Genomic DNA, 13732 nt, shown 5'->3' on the forward strand with positions numbered 1-13732 from the left:
ATTTGTTTATCCAAAATCTTTATTATGATAAGGTTTGTACTACCCAACAAAAAAAGGAGAATTTGATAACTGTTTTACCCTAGCCTAGCTCATTCAGATGATGTAGAGGCGGATTGAGCTACTTGGTTCGAGGTCCTAAGCGGAAAGTTAGTTGGGGTCCCACACTGGGGCACTTTTGATGTCAACTTTCTTCGCCCCCTTACCCTGCCCTACATGAGGGGCCCTTATCGGTTCTACTTCTTCTGTCGTTAATTCAACCAGGTTCTTCGGAAAACTCTGGATCTCGGGGCCCTCCGCGGCCATATAGCTTAGTCCGCTATATGTATGATCCGCCCCTGGTTGTATGATTTATTAATACTCGGCCTCGGGCCAACTAGGTGGTGATACATCGGTAGATGCAACGGTCTTTACGGTAAAAGAACGGTCGAAATTCCTATCCGGACAAAGGTCTCTAGACAAAATAGGAGGGGTCTCTAGACCTCTTAAGGTTGTTGTACCGATGGAGCAGAATATTTGACGTTTAATTCATATTTCGTCTCAATTTCAGTCTGATTTATTCAGGATTTGATCCCTCGATTTGTGCTGTGTGCTTGACCTCATGATGCGAAAGGGACTAACGTTGTGCTTAACAAATCATTTCAGACCATTCAGTTATATCAATCTGAATTGAAAAATCATATAAATCTTGAGTAGATTGGCAACATATTCATGAATTGCTAAAGATAACGAATATCCGAAGATTTGTGGATCTCATCAACAGCTGAATAAAGTGCCAGAATTTCAAACAATTATATTTTTTGTACTTCTGAATTGATTTATTCAACCGATGGGATGGTAGTACTTGGGCTATTTAAAAATGTATTTAAAAAAAAGATTGCATAATTTATATAATCAAAAAATATAAAATCATGAATCTGAATTTGGTTTCGATCGAATTCGAATTAATTCGATTAAAAGATTCATTCAGAATCTGATTTAGACCTTCGGCCAATAATGAAAGGAACCATAGGAACCGTGGATTGCAAGGTCTCTACTACCGTTCGAACCTAAAGGATATCCAAGTAGTCATCCAACTTAGTTCTTCCTGCAATGGAACGGTAAGTTTCACGTGTGGTGGTATGTCGTCCGATAAAAACAAACCAATTTTCACCGCCCATCCGCCCCCAAACTCCGGAAATGCTCCACCATTGCCTATCGCTAAACACATCAAAACACGCTTATTACACACCGTTTGGCATTACTGGCTGCGCTTTAACGGGTTCCATTAAAAAAAAAAACACCCCCTTTCATCTCGCACCTTATCCTCCGAACCCGCGCACCGAACGGGGTAAGAAACTGTGTCAAAAATGGCGCAAAGAGAGAGACCCCGTAGCGTATCGCGTCCTGTGAGGTGGATCACCTGTCGTGACCGGCGATTATGCCACTCATCGATTATTTTTCGCTAGCAACATAATTGAAGCCATAGGTGCACAATTTTTTGTTTGTGGGGTGAAGAATCACGGTTGTTCCTTTTTTTTTGGGGAGGGTGGGTGTTATTTTATTCCCAAAGGGGGTGTGCGCCTTCGTGCGGGACAGATAGGGGATGACTGCACCCGCGATACTTTTGTTACGGTCGGGATCGGGTGTCACGCAATGTGGAGTTTACTGTTTAGGGTATCTCTTTCATAATTGCGAAGGATGTGCGTTTTTTTTTTTTTTTGGAACCCCCTCCCAGTGTAGGTTCCGTAATGACTGACGGCTTTTAAAGGAGATTTATTTGCTGAAAATTGGTGGAAAACTAGGCTGATACAGGGGTTGCTATAAAAGTAATCTGAAATGAAATAATTCGTTAATGATTTGTGCATGATGATGACTGTGAAGGTAGGTTAATCGATTTCCATTGTGTTGAACATCCTTTCTCATTTAAATGGTCCTCAGGAAAGTGGATAGGAACATACCTGCAAGGGAGAGAGAAACATAACAAAAGGCATGATCAGTCAACGGGTTTGTAAACTGTGTTGTAAAATGTTTCATCTCAACAAGTTATTATTAAAGAGGTCATGTACTCTACTTCTACTCTACGATAAAAATTTCTCTATCTTTAAAACTTTCTTCCTGTCCCCCTTCTCTATGGCCCCCCTCCTTAAGCCCCAAATGGTTGCCAGTCCTTTCGAAATCGATTAAACTAATGAGTGAAGCGCTATCGTCACTAACGATCAAGACCACGCCTTATCTGTACTGGCGTGGCACTGGAGCGCACCAAGAGGCTGAAACGGCGCTGGTGTGGACCGCACTACACGGAAGAGGTTGACGGCACGCGAAATAAATCGATGTGGAAGGGCTATTTCTGTTGTAAGGCCCACTCGCTATTGGGCTGTTCCGGGCGGGCAACCTTTCCCGCGAGGCATCTGCCACTTTCACTTAGACCGTACCGTGGCGAAGGATGGCACCGTGCAGTTGACAATCGATATCGGTCCGAAATCACTGCCCAGGTGGGGGGAGTACACAATTGGGCAGGGAAGGCTTGAGACTGCCCGGTGAAACCTTTCCAATAAGCAATACTTAAACACCAATTACATCATTGACATTAGTCCGAGCGTCATTAGAGCAACGAAGCTTGGGTGTAGTCTAATTTAATTAACCACTTGTTGGACACGCACACAACCAGGCGCGGACGGTATTTTGTGTTTTACTCCGCACACAAAAAAAAAACTGACCACTGAGTCGAGTCCCCCACAACGATACCTTAATGTGCTGGACCAACGATCACCAAACAGCAGACGCAGATCTCGCGTTTTTCGTCAACACACCGGAACAAGGCACGACAGTTACGCTGACAGCACCGGGACAAACTAGTCACCAGTGCCCGTATGAAACAATCTACGCGTGCCGTCGGACTATTGCGGGCGTAAACCGTGTCCAGGCTTTTCTACCTCCATTCGCGTGGCAGTAAGTTGTTGCCCAACCGCGCTAGCACAGCGAGACATCCGGTGGTAGGGAAATGCCTGATTGTCTTCTCTTTTGCACCTGGTCGCCCCATACGCAGCAACGTTTAATCCTTGCACAACCTCATCCCGTGGCACGGGCACGGGCGAGGCAACAAAAGGGGATGTATTGCCAAACGGGAAACTTGGTTGTTTTAAGGCAGTCTCAAACCAACCGGTTGGATATGTTTCCACGCGCCTAAACGAAATCAATATGTTGCTGTCCTGGTCCCCCCCCGGGGTATGGGCACGCAGCGACAGGATGGGTGAGGTTAGATTTCAGATTCGGTTAGCTGGGCTGGATGTTTCGCTGTAGAGGGCGTAGAGGGTTTAGCCAGACGGGGTGGGTCATAGACATAAACCGGGACCGGGCTCCGCGGTCATTAGAATGCATATCGTTCCGCCTCACGCCAAAAGACAAAAAAAAAAAACGAATGCCGGTAGCCTAGCAACGTCACCGTTGTTTTCGGCTATAAACTACCGCTTTAGTGTCATTAACAAGGAAGTTCATTCACCAAACAGGAGCCCCAGTCGCGTGCCACGATACCACGCACACTAACGCCAACCTCCGCGGTGCGCAGTGTTATCCGGTGTGTAAACTCTCCAAAAACTAGAACAAAGCATAGAGCAACGGAACAGAGCAACTTAGAGCACCCCTTAGAGCGTGGTAAACTTGTTTAAAGTCAGCTCCGGTCAACAGGCGGCAGTGGGCGTCCAATTCCAACGCTATCAACTGTACGGACGGAACGATCATCACTGATACGGTTATGGTCGAGGTCACCCTTTTGCGGTCCGGGCGAGCAAATGCAAACGCTTGTCAAAATCCGGCATAATCAGTACATTTAATCAATCGCTACAAGTATGCATGCATGGTACCGGTACCGTCAACAGAATAGCCGCGGAGGGGGGGGGGGGGGGGGTTTGGGGGTTTGTTTAGCTAAACAGCGGGTGAAAGAAATTGTTGTCCGCTCTTGAAAACACAGCTGCACTACGTACGATCATTGTGTATGTCTACTATTACTTCAGCATAGTTTCATCATAGCAGAGTTTCTTTATTGTGATCTGTCAAATTTTATAGCAGATTGTAGTGATCTTTTAAATTTTATAGCTGATTTTTAAGTAATCTGTCAAATTTTAGTAATTTATGGCAGATTGTTTGTTTACGTTGGATTTCAGTGTACAGGCAGTCCCTGAGATTTGCTATTATGGCGGACCGGTATAATCCGGGAAAGATTCGCGTATCTCGAGTCCTGGTGCAATATCGTTTACATTCCAAAGTTACAAGGTCGATATCCTTCTCTGCCCTTGATTTATTCAGAAATTCAAACCACTTTTTGAACGAAAACATTAGTAGCAATGAAGGACAAATGTTTTATATGAAAGTAGAAGCTATTTCCGACTAATATTTCACCCTTTTTGCTTCGATTTTGTGCTATAATCAAACGCAGCTGTCTAATTTTCGCGTATCGAACCTACGTATAAGGGTAGCCGCGTATCTCGGGAACTACATGTACTTACTGTACTGTATGTTCTATATAATTTCATTGAAGTTTGAAGAAATTTCAGGGTATAGTCATAAAGCGTAAAAATTGCTCACAATTGTGTGTTAATGGGAAATCTTATCATCGCAAATCCATACCTGTATTATGGCGCTGTAAGCTCGCAGCATCCGGTAGAGGCGCTGCTGCTCCTTTATTCTCACTTGCTGTCGCCATGGTGCTTGGAGGACTTTCTTCCGTGCAAGTGTGTGCGTTTTTTCTCTCTCTTTTTCTTTCACTCTCTTTTCTCACGTTGCACAGCTTCCGTTTCTGTGAGATGAGATTGTGAGGGTACGCGTCTACTTCGCGTTTTCTCTTATCCGTTTATCTCGATGGAGACGCACGGTACGTCTGGTGGTTTTTGTGTCGCTGTCTGCCACTGGCTTGGTCGCTGCTGGCTGTCAGTTGTTGTTGTTTTGTTGATTTAGCCTTTCTTGATGCCGTGACTCGATCGACCGCAACAAAAAAAAACCGACCGAATGGTGAGAGCGCGCGGGCTCTAGAGAACACTCTAGAATCGCGCTCGACACTACTTTTTCCCTAAATGCCCACACAATCACACGTACACGCGCACACCGTATGTATGCCTGTTATTTATTTAGTGTTGTTTTTTTTTTGCTACCTTTGTATTGTGCTTTTTGTATGTGGCGTATTTGCACGTTTCACATTTACCGACAACCTTTGGCGTATTTTTGTTTTTCTACTTTTCAAAGTCGCGGTGTCGATTGTAACCGAGAACTATTTTTAAATTGGCCGCTTTCGTATTGGCGATGTGACGACTAGGGCACTGTCACACTAGGACACAACAAAGCGTATGTGTGTGTGTGTGGGTGGGTTTTTTTTTATAATTATTTAATTTCCCTACCCTACTTGACGCCGTGCGTCTTAGAACTAGTTCCAAAATGGATGAGTATGGCGCGTTTCCTGCCGCCGATGCGCTTCACACAATCAAAACCCCGCACTTGTTTAAACCACACTCCAAAGCAACCACCGTGTTACTGCTGACCGTCGGGGAGCAGCCCGCCCGTGCTTGAAGATTCGAAATGCAAAACGCAAATGGCAGCCAAATGATGCAGCATCCCACAAGGGTGTCCGCCGTGCTCTTGGTGCTAGTATGAGTGGGGTTGGGTTGTTTTCGACGCTCACCCGTCGGGCGTCCTCACCTTTCGCACAGGGGACAAATTTGAAATGCAACGGGCAAACACACACGATTCGATTGCGCGATTGGATTTCCACCGTTTATTTGCGGCCGGATGGCAGAAAAGCTGCTGAATGACGGGTACAAACGGGCCCCAAAACGGAACGACTTGACGCCGGAGGGTTGCTGGAGTTGCAATGTCTTTGTGTAGAGCAAACCGACTGGACCGGACTGTCTGGGGTGAGAGTGAGAGCTGCCGTGCTGGAAAGTGTTTAGGGCTTGCCCGATAAGACCGCGGAAGAGCGAGTGATAAAACATTGATGAGCAGTGAGCTGCCAGTTGGACGGATGCCCGCGGAACAGGTGCGCATGCGTTTTGGTGGGAAACGGTCTATGGTTTTCTCGCGCTGTGTGGTGAGATGCAGGCAAGAAGTGTCGAGCATTCTCACTACGGCACGGATGCTTCTCACGGCCGCAGCAGGCGAGAACGTAATAATTAAACTCATTATCACTCTCGTCTGCGGATGTGATGCGCATTTATAAAAATGCCATTAGTAATTATGTTTTCGAATAAATGTTCAAAAATAAGTTTGCAATTATGTTTATTCGTCCATTATGTTTTTTTGCCTTCTTTGATATAATAAAATTTTGACTATAATTAAATTTTTTAAAGTGCCTACATAAAATAATGGCTCCTCACACTCGAAGCGTTTCTTGTTTTCTTGAAGCATTTTTACAGAATTCAGGTACGTAATTTGATACAAAAAATGCTTAAAAACTAGATAATATCGTCTGTTATGGCCAAAGTTAAGCTTAAAGCACTCAAAAGAATTATATTCAACCGCCCCGGTACCGAAACAAGTCATTGAAGTGCTGTTTGAACACGAAGGGTTAAAAATCAACGTACTTTTACTATTGCTTGCTGTACCGGCCAATAGGTGGCGCAAGTGTAGCCCGAAGGAAACGCTTAAAATTGAAGCTTCCCGAAAATGTTGCATCGGTGCTTTCACTTCAGCTTTCTATTGCATTTTCTATTCTACAAACAAAAACAAACATTATTTTAAATTAAGAATAAAATAAGGAGAAAGTGAAAAAAATTAAATGCATAATTATTACAATATTACAATATTTGCATAACATTGCAAAGCATGAGCTGTTGAGCAATTATAGCTTACGATAAAACGATTACGATTTATAAATTATGCCAAACGCGTGATTCGAGTAAAAAATTGAATGAATGGGCAAGGTTTTTTAAATTTTGAGCAATTATTTATAAAACTAATGATAGATTTATTAAAAAAAGACTAATTTAGTATTTAGTAATTTTAAAACTATTCTCGTTTCCTTAAATACTCAATTATTTCTGTTTTTTCTTGCTCGTTAACCAAACTCTTCTACTAAAATCGTTCATTGAAAGGCAGAAACCGCAAAAGAGCAATCTCGCTTAATGGGTAGCTTTCGGACCAAACTCAACACATCCACCACCACGATGACCTCTTTATGTAGAAATTTATTTAAATCTTAACAGAAAAATAGTAATAACCGCTTCCGTATGTTTCCGATCTTGTTGTAACACGGTTAGCATATGCGGCACGAGATTTGCATTTGCTTCGCATATGTTTCTTTGCTTTTTTTTTTGTTTGTTTGCTTGTTTATGGTTTCACTTTGCTGCTGCTGTTGACTTCAACTGGAAAAACTCAGTGTTTTGCTGATGTTCGCAGATGTGTTGCTGATGTTGTCAAATTCGCCAGGTTGTTTCCATCGTTGCTGTCTGTCTTGTTTCCGATAGTGAAGATGTTGTTCTCTCTTTTGATATTTTGTATTATATAAATAGCTCGATTACGGCGCGTGGTCACACAATCTCTGAAGAAATGCTGAAAATAGCAATGGGGTGGAAAAAAAAAACACCGAGAAAGATCGTTATTTCATCGCGCACAGGCTTTACTCTTTTGCGTGCGCACACACATGCTGCGTGGCAGGGTTGGTTTTTTTTTGCATTCCTATTAGTTCGCGTATGAGCGCGCATGAGCAGAAGCGGTTGCGTAAGGCGCAAGAAGACTTTGCGGTTCGCCCACCCCATTTTTGGCAACCTGCTACTACCCACACAAGTCCGGGCAGCTGCGACGGGATGGCGAGCGGGTGGAGGGAAAGGATGGGATGTGAAGGATACACAGGCGGGAAGGAGGAAGGATGGAAAGAGTTCTAGCACAAAACAAAATTAGCACGGACCCCGTTGCTGGGCGATGGAGATGTGAGTCGAAGATGTGTGGAATCGAAGCGGCAAAGCGAACGACAGCGATAAATGGGCAACAGATACTTACGAATACTCTTTTGTGTGTGTTTGCTTGTATGATGACATTAAGTGGAGACTTTGAAAAGTACACAATTGAGTGTGTGATGAATTTACTTAACGTGGTCAATGACAACCATGTTATCCATCATCTTCTTGAGGAACGCTGTTGGTAGTGGCGTCAAATCCAAATCCAGAGCCATCCAAATGAGACACGCACACACGCAACAGGACGTTGTAACGGTTAGGGTATTCGTGGATCATTAACACAGGGTGTGTGGTATGTGTGGTAGGTTTACAAGAGATTTATACGATCGATGTTCCATCGTATAGGGATGAGTACATGTAAAGACATAGATCGTTGTGATTAGCACAGTTACAGGGTTCTACATAGATCCCGTACAGGGTGTCCCACCATAGACACTTAGGTCGAATCTGCTTCCAGGGTAAGAGACCCGGCGCCTTCAAGGTGGATACTTACGTCCGTATGGGATGTTGCCGTCATCATCCTCAGGGTCCATGCAGTCCTTGAAGACGTTGTCCAACTCCATATCGTCCAGTTTCTCACCTAAAGGGGGAAGCGAACACGGTGTTTGGGTATGGTTAGCAACGGTGATAGACCATTTCTCGAATCGACCAGATCCCCGTCCACCTACCGAGAGCCGTTAAGCTGTGCTGCAGTTCTGCCAGTAGCATGGTGCCGTCCTCATTTTTGTCGTACAGCTTCAGACACTCCAGGAAGTCCTCGTAGCAGCCCTGTTCCTTCTCCTTCTTGACCTGCGAGAAGATTGGCAGGAATTCCTCGAACTTCACCTTCTTCTCACCGCGCTTCTGGGTGCCACCCATCTTGCCGATCAGGTCAAGCGTTGGGTTCAGGTTCAGGGCGCGGAGAGCATTGCCAAGGTCCATGGCATCCATCTGGCCGGAACCTTCCCAATCGTAGACGGAGAAGACGAACTGTGCCTCTGTAAGGTTGCGTGCCAGAAAAACCAGAAACCAACCGTTAGCAAATCACCGGACACAATCGAGTCGTCCATCTGTTGCTTTTTTGTTTTTGTTTGCCACCGAACACTAGATTCCCGTACCGTGCCGGGCGATCGAACTACTCACTCTCAATTTCAACATCCTTCAGATCGTGGGCCTAGGATCGTTGGAAGCCACATCAGCGAAATGGCACAGCATTCCGGAACCCGAGGAGAAGGGAAGAAAATCCCATCACACCGAAAGGGAGAGAAAGATAGAACCGTTAGTGAACTGCTAGTTCTTCGTCAACACCAAACGACGTTCTGACGGTGGCGCTAGACGTCATCTAGCAACTTCCATATAAGGTCACAACTTCGGGCAGAGGTATGCCTGCTCTGTTTTTTTTTTAATCGCAAAACTTTCGCAACACAGTATCAACTTTGTTAAATTCGCATTCGCTTATCACTTATCAGCAACACTGTATGCGCTTATCTTCGGGGTTTTTGTTTTGCAGGCAACTGGTTTGTCTTGGTTTTTGGGTGCCTTGGGACCAGAACTCACCATTTTGTGATCTTGTGTAGCTCGCGGACCGACTCGGACTCAACTGCGTACTATTCCAAACCACTGTTCACAGAGCACTGAAGTGATCACATTCACGAATTATATTTAGCATTCGCAGGTTGGGAGACGGTACGATTAGGTGGCCCGACCCGAGATCGGTCCGCCTTTCCCGACAAACCACCGGTTCGGGACATGCGCCTTTTGCTTGGTGTCTGCGCCGCGCCACTACCACGCTACACCGCTCGCCAATACGCACCGTGGGTGTGTTGGTGTGCTGTGGTCAAGCAAGACGTTCCGACGTTCTAACGTCGGCATATTAGGCTACCCCCTTGGCGTTTTGACGTCCTGTCCCATGAACCTGCCCGTGTCTGCCTTTTTTTTTCTTCTCTCTCGGTGGCGCATTATGGGGCATGTATTTCTGGTCCTCTGGGCTGTTCACTCTCGTGGGCCGGTGTTTCATATCTCGCTCGGTCGTTTACTAATTTCACGCCAAAAAATACCTTTTCATACTTCAGCACAGCACACAGGCAGTGTGCGTTATCGTTGCTATTCGTTCCAGCTCTCGGCACACCCGTAGAGCTCTATCCTGCTCCGTCATTTCCGCACACGAGCACACCCCAATATTGCCCAGAACCGTGCGGACGTGCATCTTCTCTAAGCGCGCTGCCGATCACCGTTTGTGCCGCTGCTCGTGGTCTATTTTTAATCCCTGAAGGCAAACCGTGCCGCCAGTAGCAGATCATTACATAGGCCGAAGAACTAGCAGTTGGTCCGCTCGGGGCAGGGAACGCAACCCACCGGTAGTCCCCGGTTGCCCCAGTGTCCTCCCCACGAAACGGAGTGTTCTGGATCTGAGGCCGCGATGTAGGCGAACCGTCGACCAGCGACTATTTTTACGAGAGTCTGCGGTAAAACAGGCGCACCGCAACGGGGATGAATGTGCGATCGCATCCTTGGCATCGGACCGGCCACTATGTTGGGCCATCTGCCCGGAATGAAGATGATTGGTTGCATCGGAATTTACGAGATCATCGTACCGCCCGGTGCTGCTGCACCCTTTGGCTCACGGATAGATGGCGTTATTGGTGTTTCGTGTAGCAGAGGGAGTATTTAGCTTACGATTAATATTATGGGAAACCAATGCACTTAAACTCTATATCACCTTCGGGTGTGTGAAGTTTTGTAAGTCGAGCTGTAGAAAAATTCTAAACGAGATATGCGGCCTTGGTAGGTTAATTTGTTTAAAAAAAAACACCTCACCACCTCTCAAAATGGCACAGCGTAAACAAGTGCCCGTTTAGTTTTGTTGTTTTACTGAGTCATTACTGAGTTACTGAGCTTTTATTTTATGTTGTGTATACAAAAATTGATAGATCATAATTATACAACTTTATTCTCCTTTACATTAAACTGCTGGAATAATCTTTTTATCAAGATAATTACTTCAAAACTAAGATCAGAAACATTTCCCTCCTTAAGCTACACATCAAATTTTGACTCAAGAATCGTAGCATAAACCGATTGAACCGATCTTCTATGCGCTTCGCCGCGCACCTTATATTTAGAACATGCCGTCTGCAAGCATCAATACGGTCAGCTGTAATTTAATTAAACGTCTCTTTTTTTTGCGGCATCTTCTCGCATGTGGCTCGATCGTGTCGATGCCCATCCGAACGCCATAATTGCCATCAATGTGGGGGAAAGCATGGCTTGAGTGCAACCGAAACGCACGATTGCGTTGATGCAAAAATAAATGATCCTCCATTAATAAGCAGCGGGTGCTAGTGATTGTGTCGCACACTGGCACGGATGATATATGGCGAGGAATTAAGCCACATTTGAGGGAATAAAATCCCACCCTGGACTTGCCAACTACATCTATCGTTATGGCGCACTTTCTCTCTCTCTCTCTCTCTGTCGTTTTTCCGTGCGCCAGGTTTATCGCATCACGTACACCATAGTGATCTCCACCTGTAAGATGGAATAATGGTATGTTGTGGCGTTCCCACATACATCCCACCCACTCGTAAAACCGCACCGAAGCGTGAAAGGGCACCACCGTCCAAACGTCAAAACCTGCCACAATCCCATTCATGTACCGCGGCATCCACCGGGGGAGGGGGTTGTTTTTTTTTTTGTATTTCGATATCTTCGTGGGGATTGTATATGCTACAGCATCTCGCAACACCCTCATCCCAATCTCTTCTCCCATTGCACGGAATTGTGCGCCCGTGCACGCCGTGCATCCCATCCAAACGCTCCCGACCCGGTGTCGGAATGTACGAAAATAATACCTCCGTGATTCACCGTCCCAACCGTGTCTGCGTGTGCGTATGGTCCGCAACGGCGAGCAAAACTGAGGCGAAAATTGCGTAGCACAGATTCTATAAATACTACACCGCTGTATTCTTGCTGCGAGCATTCGGTGGCGTGCAGTGGTTTTTTTTTTTGAGCCGGTCGAAAATATGGAGGTCGTCGCACACAGCCGAGACTTAGGACTCGCTCTACGCGTAGCGCAAGGCAGGGAAGGAAAGCGTAGACGAAGGACAAGCGACCACTAACCCATCACCAATACAGACGGCGTAGTGCGCGATAACGCAGAAGCACTAGAAATAGGTAGTGACAGGAAAGATTCAACCCAATCTGCCACCCGTGCACTGCCAGCTACAGGATGTGGGCGACGTGGCAGTTCTTATCAGCCGAAAAAAAATGGACGATATATGGAGGGGTACGAAAACAGACAACTGACGTCGGTAACGGCCCCGGTAGTGGCCGTCCCGTCCCAGATTGGCGCTTATGCGCGGATGACACAGTTTGTCCGCAACCTAAATTATCGATTGTTTCTTTGCGACATTTTGTTCGTTTGTACCGTAATGAAATCTTCCCCCCAACGGGCTGAGACTGTTGCTTATGAAGGCCAAACGGTGTAAATTTTGAAAGAGGGCGCATATTGTAGAATTTTCCTTTCGATTGTTTTTAGCGAGAGTAAGTCGCCACTCGATACCTTTAGATGGTTTAGGTAGTTCCTGGGAATTCCCCCCTATCAATAGCAATATTCAAATGAATCGATTATGATATTGATTTGGTTGTGCGATAGCACATTAACATCGCGCCCTTGTTGATACCAATATAACTCTACAATGTCCTTCTTTTCAATCTCCTTTACCATGGGTGTGTGAAGAAAAACAAACATTATCGCAAAAGAAACAGTAAACAACAAACGAACTGGCTACTTTAAGCAACCAAACCAGATGATATCACAAAATGAGCCACAATTTAAGATAATTTAACTTCAGCACAGTATCTTGTCTTTTTCGATCGAGTACAAGACGCACTATCACGGATCAGAGTAGGAAATAGCTCGCAACTGCAGAGTAATCTTAAACCACCTAATGTAAACCAACATAAACAGATGATATCACAGAATGAGGCACAGTTTAAGGCAAACCATGTTGCTGTGTTGAATGTACACCACAAGGCAGGTTGATGATTGTCTTGAATTGTGTCACAGAGGTAAAATCTATCTGCTTGGGTTCGCTTCTGCTAGTTAAGATTTTGTTATCAACTGTTTTTTTTAAATTTTACTGTAATGTTGGTTTATGTAAAATATACTGCTACAAGAGAACATAATACATAAATTAATATTACATAATATATTGGACCAGTGAACACAGTGTTAAATAAAAAATGATACAGTGACTAATAGTCTTTAGAACGTACTTTGAACAACTCAAACATGTGCAAGACACAAGAGAAACGTGAATCGATCGTCAACCTCCAGCAAAAGCAAGGTTAAACCCGCATTTATGCAAGCAACAGCCTGAACTCCAATCGCCATTTTCATTACCAAACAAAACACACCAATCGATACGTCGTGCACACGTATGCAAATATATGGCTTGCGAACAGAACAACGCTACCCCCAGAGGCGTGCAAATGACAAAAATCATGCATCGACTGCACCAACTGCAGCACGCTCAATTTTTCCACCTGTCCATCAAATGCGTTCGCGCGAGCGAGTTTGGAGCACGTTTTCGGAAGCTTCCGGAAACTGGCAGCCGGGAGTTTTTTTTTGTTTTGCATTCCATTCCATCCTTCCGTTTCCATTTGCCGCTTTCACCCCGGCAACACCGCATGGCAACGGGGTCCGGTGTCCCTGGGTAACTTGTTTACCGTGCCCAATCGGTCTATGGTACCGAGGGTGAGACAAACCTATCGCGACCATCTCCAGTACGTGGTTTGGATCTGCTGGCGGTAGCCACACATGTGAACGAGCGACA

General features: G+C 45.3%; 1 protein-coding gene across 1 annotated transcript; it reads right to left on the reverse strand.

The window, feature by feature from the left end:
• Positions 1–7267: 7267 nt before the first annotated feature.
• On the reverse strand, positions 7268–9522 carry LOC128709638 (myosin light chain alkali). The gene is made up of 5 exons (XM_053804643.1): positions 9453–9522; positions 9039–9069; positions 8585–8893; positions 8410–8496; positions 7268–7512 (listed from the first exon to the last, which is right to left on the reverse strand). The coding sequence occupies exons 1-5, from the start codon at positions 9453–9455 to the stop codon at positions 7478–7480; spliced, it is 465 nt and encodes a 154-aa protein (XP_053660618.1). The 5' UTR covers positions 9456–9522; the 3' UTR covers positions 7268–7477.
• Positions 9523–13732: the final 4210 nt, after the last annotated feature.

Source organism: Anopheles marshallii, chromosome 2 (genome assembly GCF_943734725.1).
Source record: "Anopheles marshallii chromosome 2, idAnoMarsDA_429_01, whole genome shotgun sequence".
NCBI lineage: Eukaryota > Metazoa > Arthropoda > Insecta > Diptera > Culicidae > Anopheles > Anopheles marshallii.

Excerpts from the sequence above, each read along its gene's own strand:
- LOC128709638 (XM_053804643.1), bottom strand. Across the intron at positions 8,894-9,038 it reads GAAGGATGTTGAAATTGAGA|AGGCACAGTTCGTCTTCTCC; the intron begins GTGAGTAGTTCG and ends GCAACCTTACAG. Across the intron at positions 8,497-8,584 it reads GCACAGCTTAACGGCTCTCG|GTGAGAAACTGGACGATATG; the intron begins GTAGGTGGACGG and ends TTCCCCCTTTAG.